Source organism: Carlito syrichta, unplaced genomic scaffold (genome assembly GCF_000164805.1).
Source record: "Carlito syrichta isolate Samal-C Ts95f unplaced genomic scaffold, Tarsius_syrichta-2.0.1 Scaffold306757, whole genome shotgun sequence".
NCBI classification, from domain to species: domain Eukaryota; kingdom Metazoa; phylum Chordata; class Mammalia; order Primates; family Tarsiidae; genus Carlito; species Carlito syrichta.
In genome coordinates this window covers 45,200-68,299 of record NW_007250853.1, presented here as the reverse complement: position 1 = coordinate 68,299, position 23,100 = coordinate 45,200, and the positions used below count along the sequence as shown (strand labels likewise).

General features: G+C 40.4%; 1 protein-coding gene across 1 annotated transcript in view; it reads left to right on the top strand.

Moving 5' to 3' along the window:
- The window catches only part of LOC103265692 (ATP-binding cassette sub-family A member 9-like), a 49,576-nt gene that overhangs the window by 18,333 nt on the left and 8,143 nt on the right, over positions 1-23,100 (top strand). Inside the window, exons 9-14 of the mRNA XM_021715159.1 lie at positions 1,926-2,045; positions 11,021-11,089; positions 11,559-11,650; positions 12,808-12,928; positions 13,573-13,690; positions 14,648-14,739. Coding sequence (XP_021570834.1) covers positions 1,926-2,045; positions 11,021-11,089; positions 11,559-11,650; positions 12,808-12,928; positions 13,573-13,690; positions 14,648-14,739 — 612 coding nt within the window. The remainder of the gene's footprint in view (positions 1-1,925; positions 2,046-11,020; positions 11,090-11,558; positions 11,651-12,807; positions 12,929-13,572; positions 13,691-14,647; positions 14,740-23,100) is intronic.

The following is a 23,100-nucleotide window of genomic DNA, read 5'->3' as shown; positions in this document are numbered from 1 at the left end:
ACACGCCTCCACACCAAGCTAACATTTTTGATTTTCTTGTGGAGACGAGGCCTCGCTCTGTTGCCTAGGTTGGTCTCAAACTCCTGAGCTCAAGCAATCCTCCAGCCCCGTCCTCCCAAAGTGCTGGGATTTCAAATGTGAGCCACTAGTCCTGGCTTAGAAATGCACTACTAAAGCCGTGAAAAAAACATGGGGAAAACTTAAACGCATATTACTGAGTAAATAAACCAGTCTAAAAAGTCTACACACTGTATGATTTCAACTATATGACATTTTGAAAAAGACAAAACTACAGAGACAGTAAGAAGATCAGTGGTCATCATGGGTCGAAGTGCAGAAAGGAATGAATAAGTAGAACACAGAAGAGTTTTAGGGCAGTAAGACTCCTCTGAATGATACTATAAGGGCAGATACATTCATTATAAATGTGTCCAAATCTGTAGAATGTACAAGAGTAAGTGCTAATGTAAACTGTGGACCCTGGGTGATAAATAAATGTCAATAAAGTTCATCAATTGTAACAAATGTGCCACTCTGTGGGGGGGGGGCTGTTGATAATGCATGTATTGGGGAAGGGGATACATGGGAAGCTTTTTTCTCCACTCAATTTTGCTTTGAAACTAAAACTGCTTAAAAAAAAAACTCTATCTAGCAAAAAGAAAAAAAAAAGTCACTCAGGGACACAAAATACAGCCATATGAAAGATGAAGCATTTAAGGTTAAAATTAATGCAACTAAGAAATAAAGAATTCCAGAAAAGAAAAATTGCCATAAAAACATGAGTAGGGACCACTGAATTCAGTTACACATTTATGGATCATGGTTATAGCATACCTAAATACCTAAATTGAAAAACTATAGAGTTGAATAGTTCCTTTTATAAAGCAAGCATAACTCTAATAATATATCCTAAGAAAACTTAAAATAGAAAACCATTGGTAAATTCAATTGGAAAAGTTAAAGACAACTCTCTAAGTAAAAAGACTGCAGAGCAAACTCAAAAGAAAATTTCAAAAACAATAATAAAAGTAGTCAAGCATGATTTATTTCAGAATGTAATGATGGTTCAGTATAAGCAGCTATCAAAATAAAGAAGGAAAATTGCACGAGTCAAGAAAACACCACACAGATACATTAAAATTGCCTAGTAAAAAGAAAATATGAACACAAGGTCAGATTACCCTCAGACCAACGGTAAATATCATACTAAGTGGTAAAGTTATGAGATTATTTATCTACTATCAGCAATGCCTACAGTAATCAAATACAGCATCTTGTTTCAGTGAGGTTTGGCATAATGAGCACTAATCAAGATTTGTAGGAAGATAGATGCCACAATCTTTTTTAAAAGAATCTGTTAGTAACAATGAAAATTTTTAACCGCAATTTCACTTCTCTGAATCTTCCCTTCAAGACTAAAAGTGCTAATACATATATATTTATTCAAAAAATAGAAAAGATTTTACAAAGACCATCATTTATTGAAGCAGAAAAGTTGAAAGCACCCTTTCTGAAGGAAAATGTGTTGAATTTCTGCATATCCATTTCAACTAATAGCTGTCATAAAAACATATAATTGGATGCCTAAAATTAAAAGGATACCTATGATCTATTGTGCACTGAAGGAAGAAAAAATGCAGCGTAATATCTGACAAATAATCCCTTTATCAGAATCTAAATTTTAGCAAGATTCCCATCTGATATGTAAGGTTGTTGACTGTTTTGCCTTTTAAAAATCCATAAATCAATCCAATTCAAAATTGTGACACAATTCCATATTGCACAGAAGGAGAAGTGATGGCAATACTGGTTTGGGGAGTGAACTTGAAAATAACAACATCTGCAAGATGAATTCTCACCATTTTGGAAAATATCCTAAAATTCAAATTGTTACTTTATTGACACTATGCTGTGTTTTACCTTAGACCATCATCTTGTCCATAGTGGTTACTGATCAAAATGGCCACCGACTTCTGGGACTACTTTTCTGCACCATATTAATACCACCCTTCACATTGATTGGCTCTCTTTCAATTATAAATCAGGTAAGTAGTTCCACTCCTGTCCTAGGATCATGAGATGTATGGTCGTTTTAAAAACCTTGAACATTGCAAAAATGTAGGTTGAGTCTTCAGTTGTACAAAATGTAGCCTTTTTCTTTGGAAATCCAATTATTTTGCCACAGAAAAAGGACACGTTTTTATTCAGTAGGAATAAGATTCAGGAAAGTCAAAGTCAACTCCAGGTAGTGAAATTTTATAGTTCTCATGACAACCCTCACTTCTGGGCACCCTAATAAGTGGCTGCTTTTTGTTAAGTTTTGGGCATGTTATGTTTGAGAAATGTCAGGTAGCCAGCTAGACACATGAAGGAGACCCCCAAAAAGCAGCATTGTCTTTTGGAGGGTGGCTAGTGTGCTTGGAATTTGTTCCTCCTGATCAGTTAACCAATGTTTTTGTCTGGAAGTTTTGAAAATGTTGCATCCCAATTTCTTTTTATTTTAAAAATGTGAGATACCATTTAGGGTTAGGTACATACATGATCATCGTACAGGTAAAGTGTGGGTACCCTTAGTGATGTTTTGTGCCCCGTCTTCCCTGGCAGTGTCCCACTACTGACAATTCCTTTTTCATAATATTATGTTAAATATTCAGGGTCTGCTTCTCAGTGTGTACATGTGGTACTCAGATCTTTGTCTCTGTGATAAGTAACTGAGTATTATAGACTCTAATTCCATCCAGCCTGATTCAAAATTCTTCATTTTGTTTTTCTTTATGACTGCATAATATTCCATTGTGCAAATGTACTGCATTTTCTTTATCTAGTCCACCTTTGATGGGCTACGTGGGTGGTTGCATGTTTGTGCTATTGTGAATAATGCTGCAATAAACATGCATGTGCAGGTATCTTTTTTACAGAGCGATTTGAGTTCCTCTGGGTATATTCCCAGAAGGGGGATTGCTGGGTCATTTGGAAGGTTAATTTTTAGATCTCTTAGAAATCGCCACACTGTTTTCCACAGAGATTGTACTAGTTTACATTCCCACCAACAGTGTTCCCTTTTCCCCACATCCTCTCCAGCATCTGTTTTTTTCTGAGTTATAGATGATGGCCATCCTGACGGGAGTTAGGTGGTATCTCAGTGTGGTTTTAATTTGCATTTCTTTGATGATTAGTAAGGCTGAGAAGTTTTTCATGTATCTGTTGGCTGCTTGTATGTGTATGAGTTCTTCTGAGAAGTGTCTATTCGTATCTTTTGTCCATTTTTTAACAGGGTTGTTTGGTTGTTTGTTTGTTTGTCTTTCCTTTTGGCACATTTGAGTTCCTTGTAGATCCTGGATGTCAGGCCTTTGTCAGATTTAGATTTGGCAAACATTTTTTCCCATTCTGTGGGCTGTCTCTCCACTCTCTTGATGGCTTCTTTGGCTTTGCAGAAGCTTTTCAGTTTGATGAGGTCCCACTTGTCTATCTTATCTTTTATAGCATTCGGTTTTGGAGAGTTGATCAGGAATTTGATGCCTATTTCGATTTCCATAAGTGTGTTTCCTTTGTTTTCTTCTGGGATTAATATAGTTTAAGGTTCTACATGTAGGCCTTTGATCCATTTAGAGTTGATTTTTGTGTATGGTGGTGGATAGGGGTCCTGTTTCAATCTTCTGCATGTGATCAGCCAGTTTTCCCAGCACCATTTACTGAATAGGTTCTCTCTACCCAGTGGTTGGTGGTGGAGGGTTTGTCAAAGATAAGTTGGTTGAGAAATTGAGGTTTTCCTTCCAGAGTCTTTATACTGTTCCATTGGTCCATATTCCTGTTCTTGTACCAATACTAGACTGTTTTGATTATAGTATAATCTACTATAGCTTTATAGGAGAGTTTGAAGTCTGGAAGTGTGATACCTCTCACTTTGTTTCTTTTGTTAAGGATTGTTTTAGCTATTCATAGCCTTTTATGCTTCCATATGAATTTCTGTATAGTCATTTCTAGATCTGAGAAGAATGATGTTGGTACTTAAATGGGTTTGGTGTTGAATCTGTAGATTGCCTTTGGTAGGATGGGCATGTTAACAATATTAATTGTTCCAATTCATAAGCATGGAATATTTTTCCATTTGTTTGTGTCTTCTTTTATTTCTTTGAGCAGTGTTTTGTAGTTTTTATTGTAAAAGTCTTTCACATCTTTGGTTAGGAAGATGCCAAGGTATTTCTTTTCTTTTCTTATTTGTGGCTATTGTGAATGGGATTGTGCTTTTTATTTGGGTTTCTGTCTGTTTATTGTTAGTGTATAGGAGTGCGACTGCCTTTTGCACATTTATTTTATTCTTTGAGATTTTGTCAAAGTCCTTTATCAGTGCAAGGAGGTTCTTGACAGTTTCTCTTGGGTTTTCAAGGTATAGGATCATGTCATCTGCAGAGGGATAACTTAACTTCCTCTTTTCCTATTTGGATACCCTTGATTTTCTTCTCTTGTCTAATTGCTCTAGCTAGGATTTTCAGCAGTATGGTGAACAGCAGTGGGAGTGAGCAGCCTAGTTCTGGTTTTCAGGAGAAATGCTTCCAATTTCTGTCTGTTTAGCAGTATGTTGGCTGTGGGTTTATCATAGATGGCTCTTACTTTTTGAGTATGTTCCCTCTATGCTTTGTTGTTCAAGGATTTTTATCAAGAAGGGATGCTGGATTTTATCAAAAGCTTTTTCTGCCTCTAATGATATAATCATATGATTCTTGGTTTAGCATCTGTTGATGTATTTAATTACATTTATGGACTTTCAAATGTTGAACCAGCCCTGCATCCTGGGGATGACACCAATTTGCTCATGGTGGATGATTTTTAGATGTGTTGTTGGATCCAGTTTGCTAGAATCTTGGTGAGAATTTTTTTGCATCTATATTCATCAAGAATATTGGCCTGTAGTTTTCTTTTTTTGTTGGATCTTTACCTGGTTTGGGTAGCAATGTGATGTTAGCTTCATAAAGTGATTTGGGGAGAGTGCTGTCTTTCTTTATTGCCTGGAATACTTCCAATAGGACTGGTATGTTTTAAAGAATTCTGCTCGAAAGCCTTTTGGTCCAGGGCGATTGTGTGTGTGTGTGTGTGTGTGTGTGTGTGTGTGTGTGTGTGTGTGATTAGTTTTCTTATGATGAAGTCAATTTCCTGGGTTGGTATTGGTCTATTTAGGGTCTCAATCTCTTCTTGTTTCAACTTGGGAGGTTGTGTGATGTCAGAAAGTCCTCTATTTCATTTAGGTTTTCAAGTTTGTTTCCATTCAAGTGTACATAGTAATTTCTGATAATCATTTGTACTTCTTTGTGGTCAGTTGTGACTTGATCTTCAGCATTTCTGATTGTGTTTATTTGAGCTTTTTCTCTTTTTTTTTTCTTGTTCAATCTGGCTAGGGATCCATCAATCTTGTTTATCCTTTCAAAGAACCAGCTTTTTGTTTTGTTGATTATTTTCTATTATATTTTTGTCTTCTATGTCCTATATTTGGGCTTTTATTTTGGTGATCTGAATTCTTCTGCTGAAGTTGGGGTTTTGGTGATCTTGTTTTTCCAGGACCCATAGGTGACTTATTAGGCTGTTAACTTGTGATCTTACCATTTTCTTCATATGTGTTCTTAGTTATATGAATTCCCTTCTTAGTATTGTATTCATGGCATCCCAGAGGTTTTGGTAAAATATTTCTTCATTTTTATTGTTTCCAGGAATCTTTTAATTTCTTCATTGATTTTTGTGTTGATCCAGGAGTTGTTCAGCATCATGCTGTTTAGTGTTCATGTCTTTGTGGGTTTCAGGGGAACCTTGTTGTGATGACATTTATTTTTATTCCACTGTGGTCTGATAAGGTGCATGGCAATATTTCAATCTTATGAAATTTTTTTATACTTGATTTATGACCAAGGATGTGGTCATCTTGGATATGTTCCATGTGGTAATGAGTACAATGTATAATCTGTGATTGTTGGGTGGAGTGTTCTGCAAGTATCTATTAAGTTCGTTTAGTCAAGCATCAAGTTGAGGTTCTGGATCTCATTGAGTTTTTGCCTCAAGTATCTATCTGGAACTGATAGTGAGGCCTTAAGGTTCCCAGCTTTGATAGTGTTAGAGTCAATATCTTTTTTAGTTTACCTAGTAGCTGCTTTATAAAAGCTTGTACTTCTGTGTTGGGTACATATATGTTTAGGATGAATATTTCTTGTTGATAAATTGAATCTTTTATCATTATGTAGTGTCCTTCTGTATCTTTTTTAATTTTTGATAGCTTGAAGGTTATTTTGTCTGATATTAAGATTGTGACTCCTGTTTTTGTTTGTGTTTCATTCACCTGCAAATTTGTTTTCCATCTTCCTACTTTGAGTCTGTGACCCTCCATTCTGATGAGATGTGTCTCCTGAATACAGTATACTGTTGCATTATTTTATTTTTAATCCAGTTTCCCATTCTATGCCTTTTCAGTGGTACATTTAGTCCATTCACCTTCAGGCTGATTATTGAGATGTAAGAGTTTATCCCTGTCATGAGCCTCTTATAGAGTTTGTTGTTGTTTGTTTGCTTATTTGTTTTTTGGTTTTCTTTTGATTTGGGGGTTAGTATATATGTGTTTTCAAACTTGCAGTCATGATGCATGCTTTATTGGTTCTTTGTTTTCTTACATTCTTGGGAGTAGCATGATTGTTCTTTTTTTCTTTCTTTCTTCTGTGCTTAATACCTTCTTAAGCATCTCTTGTAGAGCTGGTCTGGAGGCAGCATACCCTCTTAAGGTTTGAATGTCTGGGAAGGATTTTAATTCTCCATCACTGAAGAAGCTTAGCTTAGCTAGGGAGAAAATTCTTGGTTCAAATTATTTATCTTTTGTTTTGAAGATGAGACTCCAGTCTTTTCTAGCCTTTAGTGTTTCTGTAGATAACTCTGCTGCTATTCTAATTGGTCTTCCCCAGTAGGTAGTCTGACTTTCTCTCTCACTGCCTTTAGGATTTTTTTCTTTTATACCTACTTTGTGCAAACAAATTATTACGTATCTAGGACTTGGTCTTCTCTATTGATGCCTTGCAGGGCTTCCCTGTATCTCTTGTGTTAGGATTGTTATGTCTCTGATGAGATGCAAGAAGTTTTCTTGGATGACTTCCTGGAATGTTTGCTCCAGTCTGCTCTCATTCTCCTTGTCTACTTCAGGCATACCTATACGTGTTAAATCCAATCTCTTAATATAGCTACACATCTCCTAAAGGCTTTGTTCCATCTTTTTAGGGTTCCTTTCTATGCCTTTAACAGTTCAGATTAGTTCCAGATTTTGGTCTTCAATTTCTAGATTCTTTCTTCTGCCTGGCTAATTCTGCTTTCCGTGTCTGTCAACTTATTATTTATTTCATTTACTGTTTTCTTTACAGCTTGCATCTCAGTCATTAGTTATTTCTTGTTTTCATCTTGCTTTTTTTTGGTTCATATTCATCTTTTCCAACCATTTCTTGATCTCTGCATTTGTGGTCCGAGATCAGTCAATCTGGGTGTTCTTCCTTGTTTGAATTCTCAAGACTGTATACTCGTGGACTATCCTCTTTGGATTTTGTGTGGTGCCTGTGTTTCTTCTTTGATTTTTCCTCATTTGTGGTGGGTTTTTCTTTTCTCTTTACATCCATTGCTCAGTGAGAAAAGGAGTAGTTTTCACTTCTTTTTGCTTAACCCCCATTCTTTCCTTGGTGAAACCTCCGCACTAGCTCATTTTGGGGACTGGTTTTGAGATGGAGAGCAATGTTGCTCCCTTGCAGATTTGAGATTTTAATGAGGTGTGTTAGGGGGTGGTAAGAGTCAAAAGCTGTCTGCAGATCACAATGTTTGCTGATTGGTTTGTGGGCCCCCAGGGGTGCATTCCCCACCACCTTACAGTATGTCCATACAATGGGATCGTATGTATCTCTGCCGGTTACAAAATAACATGAGGAGCCGGCTCCGTGGCTCAGCTTGTAATTCCACACTTTGGGAGGCTGAGGTGAGTGAATTGCCTGAGCCTGCGGATTCGAGACCCGCCAGGGCAACTTGGCAAGACCTCATCTCTACAATAAATCAAAAAATCAGCCGGGCATGGTAGTGCACACCTGTAGTTCCAGCTACTTGGAAGTCTGAGGCAGAAGGATCACCAGAGCCCAGCAGGTTGAGACTGCGGTGGCCAGGAGTGGTCACTGTACTCCATTCTGGGTGACAGAGTGAGACTCCAACTCAAAAAAAAAACCAAAAATATCAAGAGGGAAGGGATAGGAGTTAAGAAAGAGAGAATGTGGAAAGGATGAAGAGAGAAGGAAAAAGTTGAAGAGAATGAAGGAGAGAAGGAAAAAATACAAACCAATAAACACACAGACAAGCAAAACGAGAAAAAAAAGAAAGAGGGAGAAAATGACAAACCAAAACTGAAACAAAAAGAAAGAAAGAAAAAACAAACAACAAACAAAAACCCCAAAGAAACTAAAATCAATAATACAAGGAGATTTCCACACTCATATACACTCTTATTGGAAAGCAAGAAGACAGAGAAGGAAGGGGTAAAACAGAACAAAATGCCCACTTCCAACAAGCTATATTGAAAAGAAAACAGCAGCAACAACAACAACAACAACAGGTAGAATCACACACAGACACCAAAAATGTTGTAATCCTTAAGCACCCTCTTGTGGCAATTTCTAAGACTTTGGGTTTCTTGTAGGCTGACCCAAGCCCTGCTTCTCTTAGCTCGTGGCAGAGGGGAAGGGTTTCAGAAGGAAGGGTTTTCTGACTTCCAAATCTGGCCCCCGTTCAACCCAGGTGGCTGCTGGTAGGCTGCAAAGTGCCCCCAGCTAATCGGCCGAAGTTTAGCCCTCTCCGTGTGTGCTGACCAGAGCATTGCTCTTCTGAATCACACGTCTAGCAAATCACTGGGAAAAGGGTGCTGGGTCGCTTTAAAACTCACCGCCACCCATCTGCCTCGAGCTGGGGCTGGGCTCTCAGGTTGCAGCTGCAGACCACAGATGCTTCAAGTCTGTCCCCCGTTCCCCCCATGTGGTTGGGGGAGGCTATGACTGGCCCCTAGCCGAGCCGCTTGTGTCCGGCTTTGTCCTTGCACGTTGATCAGAACGTGGCCCGCCAGAATCACACGTCTCGCAGATCGCGGGGAAAGGGTCCTGGCTCGCTTTCAAACTCACTGCCACGCAGCCCCTGTGATCTGGGGCTGAGTTCTGCCACTGCAGCCGCCGATGGCAAGTCCTTCCATTGGGAGATGGGGCTTCTGGGTCTCCCTGGTTGGGACTCTGGACGGGTCTCCCTGGTACGTGTTCTCGCAGTTCCCATGGCCAGTGTCCGACCTGGGACTGAAGGCTGCGGTGGCCGCAGCCCCAGCGGTGGGCGGTCCTCGTCCCTTTATTACCGCCCCCCCACCTGTGCTAGTGCGGCAGAGATGGTGCCTGCCTCTGGACCGTGGAGCCTGCTGGGGTCTGAGCAGCCGTGCAGCGCAGCCGCCTAGGCAGGAGAGCTCAGGCCTCTCCTTTCCACGTCTCCACTCAGTCGGACGTCCACACACCCGTGTGCCGGCACGTGCACACTCCTCTCTGCACCCGCTCCCTCGGGCGGAGACGCAGGCCCTCCGGCCGCCGCCACCCTCATCTTGGAAGGGGAGCTGCATCCCGGTTTGAGGAAGAAACGGCCCGGGTTGTGGCCAACGGTGACCGGCTCCTCCACCCTGACCACGCCCCTGCCCGCGCGGCACGCAGCGCTCGGCAGTTGTTGACCCCAGGACGGCTTGAACCCCGTGCCCCGCCCTCCCGATTCCCCGGATCTTGCCCTGCGCGACTTGCTTCGGCTTTGTTTCTTGGGATGGAAAAAGTCTTCAGCGAGAAACGTGAAAGAGGGGACACCAAAAAACGGCCGAAGCATTAAAAGGCGTGAAAACTGACGAGTTCCAAAACTGTTTTGAGCAGGGGGAAAATCATCAAGGTAGGTGTGTTGCATTAAACAGAGAGTACTTCGAAGGTGACTGACGTTCAAGCGCATAAGAATAAATACACAATTTTTATAAATTCCGTGTTTTGGGGGGGTCCCCCTCATACGGAAGTCTGGAATTCAAAGTGTCAGGGTGTGTGGAGATTGGAATTAAAGCAAAAAACTTGATTTTGTAGAGAGTATTAAAAGTCACGTGACTGGATAATGTGATTGACACAGTGAGTGTAGATAGAAATGAAAAGAGGGCCAAAGACTTGAACTTGAATTCCAAAATTTAGAGCTTGTGATGAGGAGGAGCCACTAAGTCAGTTTTAGATGGAGCCAGGCAGATAGGAGAACAAAAATGTCAGACTTGTATGCACCAGAATCTCTTCCCAGAAACTCTTTTTGAACATCTAAGCATCAGTGTGCATAAGGGTGTGTGTCAGATGGCAATAATGAGCGTTTCCAGAAGGAGGGAGTGACTAAACCATCAGATACTACTGAGAGGTCTAGAAAGATGACAATTAAAAAGAGACCCTTGGTTTCAACTACATGCAAGTCATTGATCTTAACGAAGTCGATTTTAATGAACATGTCAACACAAAATCTAAGCGTGAGCCTAGTGGAGGATGTAAGGTGAGGACATGGTCACAATAGGTAAAGGCAAGTATCTCTAGAAGTTTTGCCAAAAAGAGTAGCAGAAATTTGGGAGTAGATGAATGGGAAAGGTAGATTTTTGCTTGTTTGTGCTAATTAGGGAGATTATCATAGTGTGAAAGAAACTGATGATGGGTAAAAGCGAGAAGGGCTAACTACGGAGTCAAGTCCTTGAATCACTGTGCACAAGTTATTCAAGGTCTTGACCTGCAGTCAAGCCCAGGTTAACAGTTCACTGAGACACACTGGAAGCCAAGGAGACATGCTACATAGTCGGAAACGGGCTCTGACCTGGTACCCAGGGGAGAGTCGTGGAGGATAGTGGCAAGGACTGTTTAATGGACATTAATTTATCTCAAGTGGGATGAATTTTATGAACAAATGCAGTTTCATCTGAGTACACTTTCTCTTCATTTTACAGGCTTTTTCTGACTACATGGATTACTCAGGGACTTCAGAATTTGACATTTTACATCTGGCACTGCTAATAGTAAGAAAACGTGTTTTACCAACATTCTTACCTGAGGAAACCCACCTTTGTGTGGTTGAGTTTCTTTGAATGCAGCAAATTAAAAAGATTTGGACACTGGACATATGAAACTACACACACACACACACACACACACACACACACACACACACACACAATGGCTTTTCATCTGGACCACCATCTTTGCAATAACCATCTGATGCCAAGTATGAAGGCTAAACTCTAAATGGTATCAGCAGTACTGGTTTTAGCTTACTATTAATACCACTATATTTCTGTTATGCTTTCTTTGAATAGCACTGAAGCTGGCTTTGTCAGTTTCGTAGAATATTAAAGAGATTGTCTTTCAGTTCCATGAAAATGTTATCAAACTGAATTCTGTGTATAATCAAACTCTTTAAATCAGTTTCAATTTTGAAATCATTGCTTTTATGGTGAAACTAATGTGATTGTCTTTCTTTTTCCCTAGCCTTACCTTCACTTTCTTATTTTCCTTTTCATTCTGCGCTGTCTGGAAATGAACTTCAGGAAGAAATCAACGAGAAAGGATCCTGTGTTCAGGTTGAGAAAATTCAAACTGAATTTCATTTCATCTCAATATTTGTTGTTTTAAGACATTTAATTGAGTAAAAAGTACTGCTCACTGCACAGGACTTTTTAAAGGGACCCTGTAGCATACACAATTACTATTATTTATGGCACTTTACTGAGGCACTCAAAAACTAAGACAGGCTGTAATTTCACTGCAGAGGAATGTTATATGTAAGAGGTAGACTCTAAAATAATGAGTAAATATTAACAAGTAACTGGAAAAGTGTAGCCAGTCCAGGAAGGAAGAGTGGTCTAAGCAATAGAACAAGGGTTGAGATGAACACCCTCTTCCTATAGATTTGAAAAGGCAACAGGAAAACCCCTGAAGACTTGTATTGGGGAATAACGGAAAATAAAATCGAAGCTAGATATTAAAGGATCTTGAAATACAGAAACATAGGGAAGGTTTTGCAAATTCCATAATGGGAACCCAAGACACTGGTGTGTCTTGAGCATCAGGCCTACTGTATGGACTATGAATCAAGCTCATGTCTAATGTTGGTGGCAGTGCAGGAAAGTGACAAGATGACATTCATGTATTAAAAAAAACACCTGACAGCGGTAATTTGGGATAGCACAAGGGAGAGATACAGGAATCAGTAAGAATCGGGGGTAAGATGATGAAGGAAAGAGCCAGATTGATAGCTGTGAAGTAGGAGTGATTCTGACACCTATTCCCAAGAAGTGACACTGCGCAGCAACTGATTAGTCATTGGTATGGTGCTGAGATGTCCTGGACATCCTTGATTCCAAGCCTTTAGACAAGTTGTTCTCACAAAGCCTTTACAATTTCAACCTGTCCGTGTCAGAATTGCAGTTCCTAGATTCCTTTCCTTGTGCAATCCTGCCTCAAAATCCTTTGCCCAAGGGTGTGTCACTTCATTCTTTGAAAAAAAATAAGCATTGACTAAATTAAGGTTAGGTTAAAAAGCAAAGATAATGTAGAGGTAGCCTAATTTGACTGAGTGGTGAAAATTAAGCCATGTGTTGGCACAGAGTAGAATAGAGATTATTTTGTGCTCGTAGTGGATCTACTCAAGTAATCAAAGAGTATACAGAAAATTAATTATTTTTATGACAGGTTTTTAAGCTAAAAAATTGTCATGATCACACTGTTTTGGTTTTAGAATTCCTCCAAGAAGCAATGATGTTTATCCAAACCTAGAAGAACCTGAAGGAGAGGATGAAGATGTTCAGATGGAAAGAATGAGAACAGCAGATGCTATGACTGTCCCAGACACTGAAGAGGTAAAACTAACAAAAATGTCCTTCGTTGAGTGTTTTTTTTTCTTTCAGACAAAATGAGCACTTTCTCATCTTAATTTTTGAATTGCACCTGAGCTTCTTTCACTCTTACACATATAGCGCCTTACATGACTTCAGTGGGGAGACAATGCTCACAAGCTAAGAGAGCAAAGAAAACACACACACATAGAGACATGGACTTGTTAATTTATTCACAGGTTATAGTTTTGCTAAGTTCAGCTAAACATTGTAAAACCTATACAAGACTGTCTTTCTTTGTCTCTACAACTCAAGCAATGCTTACCACAAGCAACTCAGAGGAGAGAGATCCTCTAAAGTCTAAAACCAAAACAGTGTGATCATGACAAGTTTTTAGCTTAAAAACCCGTCATGTTTGTGTGGATGTTTGCGTATGTGAGTGTGTCCTCACAAACCTATTGATTCAGGGAGTCGAGGGAGCAAGCACAAATCACATGATAAGGGACAATTCCCTTTCCCTGCAGGAATATAGACTGGGAGAGTTTGCTTGAAAATGACCGTTTTTGTGGGAAGAACGGGTTTGATTCATGATTTTGTCTAGGGAAAGATTTGGGGAGGAGAGAATGGAGCACTCAACTCAGGGTGTTGTCGTGTACTTGTCTTCACAGCAGCCAATCATCATTGCCAGCTGTCTACGGAAGGAATATTCAGGCAAAAAGAAAAATTGCTTTACCAAAAGGAAGAAAAAAGTTGCCACAAGGAATGTCTCTTTCTGCATTAAAAAAGGTTGGAAACAGTAGTTCTGTTAGAAAAGCAATCTTTCAATCTTGACCTCTAAGAACTGGGTCTTTCCAAGGGAAGAAGAGTGTCCAAATATGGGGTCATCTACTGATGAACCCATCAGCAGGCTAAGGCTGCTCTTTCCTGCTTAAAAGTCTCGTTATAGCTACAGCAACTTTCCTTTTTTTTGCATAGCAATACAGTTGTGTCTATTCTGTTTATAAAAAAACAGACAAACAGAACACCAACAAAAGAGATTGGTTTCTGGTAAGAAGGATGGCATCGATTTTTAAGCAGCAATTTCACAACAGAGAACACTGCCCAGAAAGGAACTGGCATATTCGTGCATTTTTTCATTCCTAAAAAGCAGCACATTTTGTGCAAGTGTTGGTTAGTGAAACAAGCTTTAGAATAAAAACCTGTTTCTAACTCTCCCTTAGTCTCTTACTGGCTGCATGACCTGGGCAAGTTATTTATCTCCTTTAAGTCTTCCATACCTGTAAAGTGAAGCTAGTTATAAGGCTCAAGTGTGTGTGTGTGGGCGTGGGCATGAAGAATAAGTAAAATAGCCAGTCTCGGTGGCTCAGCCTGTAATCCCAGCGCTTTGGGAGGCTGAGGCGAGTGGATTGCCTGAGCCCGTGGGTTCGCCTGGGCAACTTGGCGAGACCTCATCTCCACAATAAATCAAAAATTAACTGGGCATGGTAGCGCGCACCTGTAGTTCCAGCTACTCGGAAGGCTGAGGCGGAAGGAACGCCGGAGCCCAGCAGGTTAAGGCTGCAGTGGCCGGAACTGGCCACTGCACTCCAGTCTGGGTGACAGAGTGAGATTCCAACTCAAAAAAAAAAGAAGTAAAATACTGTATGCAGCACATTTCACACAGAGCTTGCCACCTGTGAGTCCTCAGATGGCATTTGCTTTTATTTGCGTTGTAATTATTCTGAACATACCTCTTTCTTCCAGGTGAAGTTGTAGGACTGTTAGGACACAGTGGAGCTGGTAAAAGCACAGTGATGAAGATGATCGCTGGAGACACAAAACCAACCGCAGGGCAGGTCAGTAAAACACACAGAAGCGTGATCATTAATCACGCCTAGAATACACATTTTGCAATGCATACTGATGCCAGTCTTAAACGAGGGTCAACTCGTGTGATTTACACATTGAATGAAGCGATTGCTTAAACACTTTTCTCTGAGCAAACAAATCAAGACATTAAAAGGAAATCTATGTTCCTCAAGGTCACATATCACTGTTTTGTTGCACTCATTGAATTGAACTGCCTCATCCAGCATCATGCCAGAAACCACTGTCCCAATAGCAAGTCCTGCTTGTATGGCTGCCGTCGTGACTCCTCACAGTCAATAGCTGTCCTCTACCTGTATGCCATAATGAAAGATTATATGCGACTTGTGGAATGATAAAAATCTATTCATAAATCGTTCATAAAACTTCATCAATGTTTCCAGACAGTATTTGCAACAGAAACTTTCCTATAATTACTGAGACCTTTGCCCAACTGATGCCATGGTCAGCTGAGCGTCTTATTGCAAGTTCATTGAATTTCTTAAAGCACAACAGTGATGCTGGGCTAGTGGTAAAATATCCAGGATTTATTAAGACAATCGAGTTCAGAGGCAGGAAAATTAATAATTGCCTGAATTCTGATGCAGAAACTAGGACAATATATGAATATCATTTTGGTGGTATGTCTAAGCCAAAGTTGGGTAAAATGATGGATGGAGGCCAAAGGACTACACCTTAGAAGAGGAAATGCTATTGACCTTGGACATGCGGTCAGTGTCAGAAGGTGTTCGTGTAGGAAGGCTGCACAGTGGTGTTGATTGCCACAGAGGTTTCCTGGATCATCTTTCCATTTTCATTCTTGCCTCACACAGCTGCCAGAACAGTCTTTTAAAAATGCAGATGAGGTCACAACACTCTCCTTTTTTTACAACTTCCTACTTAAAAGTGATCCAAAATCTTTTTAAAAAATTATTTTTTGTGTGTTTGTTTGGTTGGTTTTGGGGGGTTTTTTTGAGTTGGAGTCTCACTCTGTCACCCAGACTGGAGTGCAGTGGCCGCTCCCGGCCACCGCAGCCTCGACCTGCTGGGCTCCGGCGATCCTCCCACCTCAGCCTTCCAAGGAGCTGGAACTACAGGCGCGCTACCACGCCCGGCTAATTTTTTGATTTATTGTATAAATGAGGTTTCGCCAAGTTGCCCAAGCTGGTCTCGAACTCCTGGGCTCAGGCTCAGGCAATCCTCTTGCCTCTACCTCTTGTTACTATTTTTATTTCAAAGATGGGTACAGTTCAGGTTTAGGCATACAGATGTTCATTATGCAGGTACCCTTGTTGATGAGGTATGCCCTTCCCTCCCTAGCAGTTTTCCTCAACTGCCAATCCCACCACCCCTCCCCTGACAGTTTCCCACTACTGCCAATACCTTTCTTATAGTATTGTAATAATTGTTCAAGGTCCGCTTATGCGTGAAAACGTATGGTGCTCTGTTCTTTCTTTCTGTGATAGATCACGGAGTATGGTCAACTTTGAATCCATCCAAGTTGCTACGAAGTCCATATGTTTATCCTTCTTTATGGCTGCATAATATTCCATTGTGTATATGTGCCACATTTTTTTTATTCAGTTCAGCTTTGATGGGCAACATGGTTGGGTCCATGTTTTTGCTACAGTAAAAAGAACTGCAACAAACATACATGTGCAGGTATCTTTTTTGAAGAATGACTTGAGTTCCTCCAGGTATACCCAATAGGGGAATTGCTGGGTCATATGGAAGGTCAATTTCTAGTTCTTTCAGAAATTCCCACATTGTCTTCCAAAGAAGTTTGCATTCCCACCAGCAGTGTGGAAGCATTCCTTTTTCTCTGCATCCTCACCAGCATCTGTTGTTTGTTTTATTAATGACGGCCACTGTTACTGGGGTTAGGTGATATCTCAGTGTGGTTGTGATTTGCATTTCTCTGATGATTAGCGAGGCTGAGCACTTTTTCATGTGTCTTTCGGTTGCCTGTATATCTTCTTTTGAGAAGTGTCTATCCATGTCTTTTGACCACTTTTTAACCGGGATGTTTGTTTTTTTCCTTTCGGCACGTTTGAGTTCCTTGTAGATTCTAGATATTAGGCCTCTGTCAGATATACAGTTGGCAAATATTTTTTCCTACTCTGTGGGCTGTCTCCCTGCTCTCTTAATGGTTTCTTCTGCTTTGCAGAAGCTCGTTAGTTTGATGAGGTCCCACTTGTCTATCTTATTTCTTAAGGTATGGGCATTTAGGGTTCTGAATAAGAATTGTTTGCCGGTTCCAATTTCCATTAGGGTGTCTCCTGCATTTTCCAAGATTCTTTTAGTTTGAGGTTTTATATTTAGGTCTTTGATCCATTTTAGAGTTACTTTTTGTGTATGGTGATAGGTAGGGGTCCTGTTTCAATCTTCTGCATGTGATCAGTTTTCCCAGCAGCATTTACTGAATAGGTTCTCCTCCCCCCAGTGGTTGTTGTTAGAGACTTTGACAAAGATGAGTTGATTGAGAAATTGAGACTTTGCTTCCAGAACTTCCATCCTGTTCCATTGGTCTATAAGACTGTTCTTGTACCAATACCAGCATGTTTTGATTACCGTAGCCATATAGTAAAGTTTGAAGTCTAGAAGTGTGATACTTCCTGCTTTGTTTCTCTTACTAAGGATTGTTTTAGCAATAAATGGTTGTTTGTGTTTCCATATGAATTTCTGCATTGTCATTTCCAGATCTGAGAAGAATGATGTTGGTAACTTAATGGGTATTGCGTTGAATTTGTAGATTGCCTTTGGTAGGATGGACATCTTAACAATGTTGATTCTTCTACCCATGAGTATGGAATATTTTTCCATTTGTTTGTGTCTTCTTGGATTTCTTTGAGCAGTGTTTTGTAGTTCATTTTAAAGGTCTTTCATTCTCTGGTTAGGAAGATGCCGAGGTATTTCATTTTTTTGGTGGCTATTGTGAATGGGATTGTGCTTTTAATTAGTAGTTGGTGTATAGGAATGTAACTGTCTTTTACATATTTATTTTGTGCCCTGAGATCCTGCCAGAGTCCTTTATCAGTGTAAGCAGGTTTTTGACAGATTCTCTTGGATTTTCAAGATATAAGATCATATCATCCGCAAAGAGGCATCCTCTTTTCCTATTTGGATACCCCAGATTTCCTTCTCTTGTCTAATTGCCCTAGCTAGGACTACCAACACAATGTTGAACAAGAGGGGTGAGAGTGGGCAGCCTTGTCTTCTTCCAGTTTTCAGGGGAAACGTTTCCAGTTTCTGTCCATTTAGCAATTTGCTAACTGTGAGTTTATCGTAAATGACACTATTTTGAGGTATGTTTCACTATACCTAGGTGTTTGAGAGTTTTTATCAAGAAAGGATACTGGATTTTATCAAAGCTTTTTCTGCGTCTATTGATATAATCATGCGGTTCTTGTTTTTACATCGATTGATGTATTTAATTACATTTATGGTCTTGCAAGTATTGAACCAGCCCTGCATCCTAGGGATGATGCCTACTTGGGCATGGTGGATGATTTTTGAGATGTGCTGTCGAATCCAATTTGCTAGAATATTGGTGAGAACTTTTGCTTCTATGTTCATTAGGGATATTGGCCTGTAGTTCTCTTTTTTTGTTGGATCTTTACCCAGTTTGGGTATCAGTGTGATGTTAGCTTCATAAAATGATTTGGGGAGAATTCCATCCTTCTCAATTGCCTGGAATACTTTCAATAGGATTGGTATCAGCTCCTCCTTGTACTTTTTGTAGAATTCTGCTGGAAAGTCATCCTGTCCAGGGCTATTTTTAATAGGTAGTTTTTGTATGACAGAGTCAATTTCCTGGATTGCTATTGGCCCATTTAGTCTCTCAATGTCTTCTTGTTTCAACCTGGGGAGATTGTGTGATGTCAGAAAGTCCTCCATTTCTTTTAGGTTACCAAGTTTTTTTCCATATAGGTGTACATAGTAATCTCTCATAATCTTTTGCATTTCTTCGAGGTCAGTTGTGATTTGATCTTTTGTATTTCTAATTGTGCTTATTTGGGCTTTTTCTCTCTTTTTCTTGGTCATTCTGGGTAAGGGGTCCCTCAATCTTTTTAACCTTTCAAAGAACCAGCTTTTTGTTTTGTTGATGTTTTCTATGACATTTTTGTCTTTTATGTCTGGTATTTGGACTCTTATTTTGGTGATTTGGATGCTTCTGCTAAAGTTGAGGTTTTGGTGGTCTTCTCTTTACAGCTCCCTTAGGTGATTTGTTAGGCTCTCCACCTGTGATCTTTCCATTTTCTTGATGTGTGCTCATAGAGATATAAAATTCTCTCTTAGAACTGATTTCATAGCATCTCAAAGGCTTTGGCAAGATGTTTCCTCATTTTCATTTGTTTCCAGGAATCTTTTAATTTCTGCTTTGATTTCAGTGTTGACCCAGTAGATATTTAGCAACAGGCTGTTTAGCATCTATGTCTTTGTGGGCTTTGGGGAAATGTTGTTAGTGTTGATATTTATTTTTATTCCACTGTGGTGTGAGAATGTGCATGGCAAGATTTCAACCTTATTGAATTTTTTTATGCTTGGTTTATGGCCAAGGATGTGATTAATCTTGGAGTACATTCCATGTGGTGATGAGTAGTATGTATATTCTGTGTTTGTTGGGTGGAATAATCTATAGGTATCTATGAAGTTCATTTCATCAAGTGTCTAGTTTAGGTTCTGGATCTCCTTGTTGATGTTTTTGCCCCGTTGATCTATCTGGGACTGTTAGTAGGGTATTCAAGTCCCCTGCTATAATAGTTTTAGAGTCAATATCTTTTTTTACTTTTCTTAGTAGTTTATTTATAAATGCTGGTGCTCCTGTGTTGGGTGCATATGTTTAGGATGGATATTTCTTGTTGATAGATTGAACTTTTTAACATTAGGTAGTGTCCTTTTGCCTCTTTTAAAATTTTTGATAACTTAAAGTTTCTTTTGTCTGATATTAAGATCGCAATTTCTGCCTTCTTTTGTGATCCATTTGCTTGGAAACTCATTTTCCATCCTTTAACTTTGAATCTGTTTGTGTCCTTTGTAGTGAGATGAGTCTCCTGGATGCCACAACTCCTGGCTCCAGTTTGCCATTCTGTGTCTTTTCAGTGGTGCATTTAGTCCATTCACATTCAGGCTGATTATTGAAATGTGATTATTTATCCCTGTCATGGAGTTCTTATAAAGTTTTTTCTTTGCTTGTTTTCTTTTGGCTTTAGGGTTGATGTATGTGTGTGTTTTCAAGTTTCTTATTGTGCTGCACTCTCTCTTGATTCTGTGCTCCGCTGTTCTCTTAGGAAGTGTATGATCATTCTTTTTTTTTTCTTTTTTATGTGCTTAATATCTTTTTAAGTGTCTCCTGTAGAGCTGGTCTGGAAGTTGCATAATCTCTTAGGGATTGGATGTCTGGGAAGGATTTTAATTCTCCACACTGATAAAGCTGAGCTTGGCTGAATAGGAAATTCTTGTTGAAATTGTTTATCTTTGAGGACTTTGAATATGGCTCCAGTTCCTTCTTGCTCGTAATGTTTCTGCCAATAGGTCTGCTGCTATTCTGATTGGTTTTCCCCAATGGCTAGTCCAATCTTTCTCTCTTGCTGCCTGTAGGATTTTTTTCTTTCATGCCTACTTTGTGTAGGCAAATTACTATGTGTCTAGGGGTTGGTCTTCTCATTTCACATCTTGTGTGGGTTCTCTGTATCTCTTTTGCTTGACTGGTCACATCTCTGGTGAGATGGGGAAAGTTTTCTTGGAATAGCTCCTGGATTACTTGCTCCAAATTATTCTCCATTTCTCTTTCTTCTTCTGGGATACCAATGAGGCATAGGTTTGGCCTCTTGATATAATCACACATCTCTTGTAGACTGTGTTCTTTCTTTCTGAGTCTTCTTTCTATGTTTTTTACAGATCGGTGTAATTCCATGTTCTGGTCTTCAAGTTCTGACATTCTTTCTTCAGCTAGATTAATTCTGCTTTCCATGCTTTTCATCTTGCTATTCATTTTCTGGATGAATTTTTTTATTGCCAAAATTTCTGCTACAAGTTCTTTCAGTATTGCATCTTGTCTTTCTTGAGTCTTATTTACTCCTTCCATCCATTCCCTAATCCCTGTCATATTCTGAGGCCAGTTGTTGGTGACTTCCGTTGTTTGGGCACCAAGGTCTGATTTTTCAGGAGCTTTGTCTTTGATACACTTAAAATTGCCTGAGGTCTTCCTTTGGTTTTTCCTCATTTGTGACATATCTGCTGTTTTTCTCTTTAGTTCTATTATCCAATATCAGTGGGAGAGGCTTTCCCTTCTGATGTTTGCTCAGTCCTCTATTCTTCCCTTTTCCAAGCTCTGGATTTGTTCTATTTTGAAATAGAATGGTGGATGGGAAGCTTTGTTGTCTCTTGTAGTTTTTGAAATTGGACTAAGGTAGAGGATGGGGTGCTAGTATTCAGAAACTATTTGCAAATTAAAATGTTCACTTATTGTGGCATGTGTTCCTTGACCCACTCCCCACCACCACTCTATATGACCATGCAAAGCAGAAACCAATGGAAATAACAATTGAACACACACAGACAAAGACATACACACACACCCCCAAAACAAACTGGAATAACAACAGAGTGTAACAAAACAAACAACAAAAAACCCCAAGAAAACTAAACACACACACACATGCCTAGCACAAAGTGAATAGAGAAGAAAAACTGAAAGACCAGAAGAAAAGGACTTCAGATCAAACCCTCACACATATATTGACACCCACTTTATATTACAAAAAATGAAAATAAAAAACCCAGAAGCACAAAAGAGCAAAAACAAACCGATAATAACAACAAAATTGAAAGATGAAAACTCAATCATCATATACACACATAAGCAGCAAATGACAAATAAAAGAAGAAAGAAACAGAAAAATAAAACAAAAAAAATTTTTGGAGGATACAGATCAAACCCTCACATACACATTTATGCACAAAGGAGAATATTTTAAAAATAGATGAACAAACATTCAAAAAAATTTTTTAATTAAAAAAGTATTAAAAATTAAAAAAGAAAAAAATCTGCCCTCTTGTGACGGGCTCTGTAATTGTTCCTCTAATCAGGTCTCTCCTGCAGAGCCACATCTTCCAGTTTCTCCTCAGTGTCTGGAGCAGGGAAAGAGGAGGGGCCGTGGAGGTGGGTGGGGCTGCAGCCCACCCCTCCTACTCTTGTCTGGTCAGGGAGATCTCCTCCGGTGGGGAGATGCAGGGTTGTCTTGTCCCCAGGAATGTACTAGAGGGGGGTGCCCCAGCCAGGCCCATCCTGGAATGGAGTTCTCCTATTGTGACCGATGTCCAGGCTCTGCCTGGGTTTGTCCCTCCCAGTCGTGGCCCAGCTGTGTGCGTCTGATGTTCAGAGGATTACTGGGGAGACGGGGCTTGGGGTCAGCCCTAGACTCACCACTGATCTCTTTGGAGTTCTTCCTCGTCCTTTTCTGGCCACACCATTTGTCCTGAGGCTGGATCAGGGCAGGGGTTGGGGCATCTTGAACTCAGCACTCGTCAGGTCCCTCCAAAGTTTGTGCTTTCGGGATATTCCCTGTGGGTCACGATCAATGCCGGAGTTGTTGATCTGCCAGTCACAGAAATCAGGTCTGTTGCTCCGTGGTGAGTGAGTCGGAGCACTTTTTTGTCCCACCTTCAAGAGGGTGGCGGGGTGCCTCTCTTGCCCTCTTCCGTGGGACTTGGCCTCTGGACTCCCTCCACAGCCCCTGATGCCAGTGCCCTGCCAGGCGCTGAAGTGCTGAGGCAAAGCCTGGAGCCAGCAGTCTCTCCCCACTGCTTTTCACAGAAAAACTTCTGTCTGTTTTAAAAAACAAAAATGGTGTTAGGCTTCTGCAACCTCAGAAGAGCTGGGAACCAAGCAGAGAAGCTGCAACACCAGTTATCGCACAGGGCCTGGCCACTTGCTCTCGAGCCCCCCCTTAGACAGTCTTTCCCAGCATTTTCTTCCTAAGAAGGGTTTTGTTGATTTAAAAAAAAAAGAAAAAATGAAAATGAAAAGAACATGGCTGGTGGCTTCTGTGTCCCAGGAGTTACCAGAGTCCAAGCCCAGCAGCTGTGGCACCAGCCCCTGCACCAGGAGATCCCTGGCTGCTGGCTCCCTAGCCCCACTTAGTCAGCCTCTCATACGCCCACTCACTCTCCAGCACACACACAACATTCTCCATACACTCACTCACTCACACCGGGACCTGCCTAGTCCAGCTGGCTCAGCCGCCATCTTCCCCCCCTCGTCTGATCCAAAATCTTTACAGTGGCTTGAACAGGGTTGGCATGCAGGGGGTCCTCAATACGCTGCTCACCTAGGCCACAAGCCACCT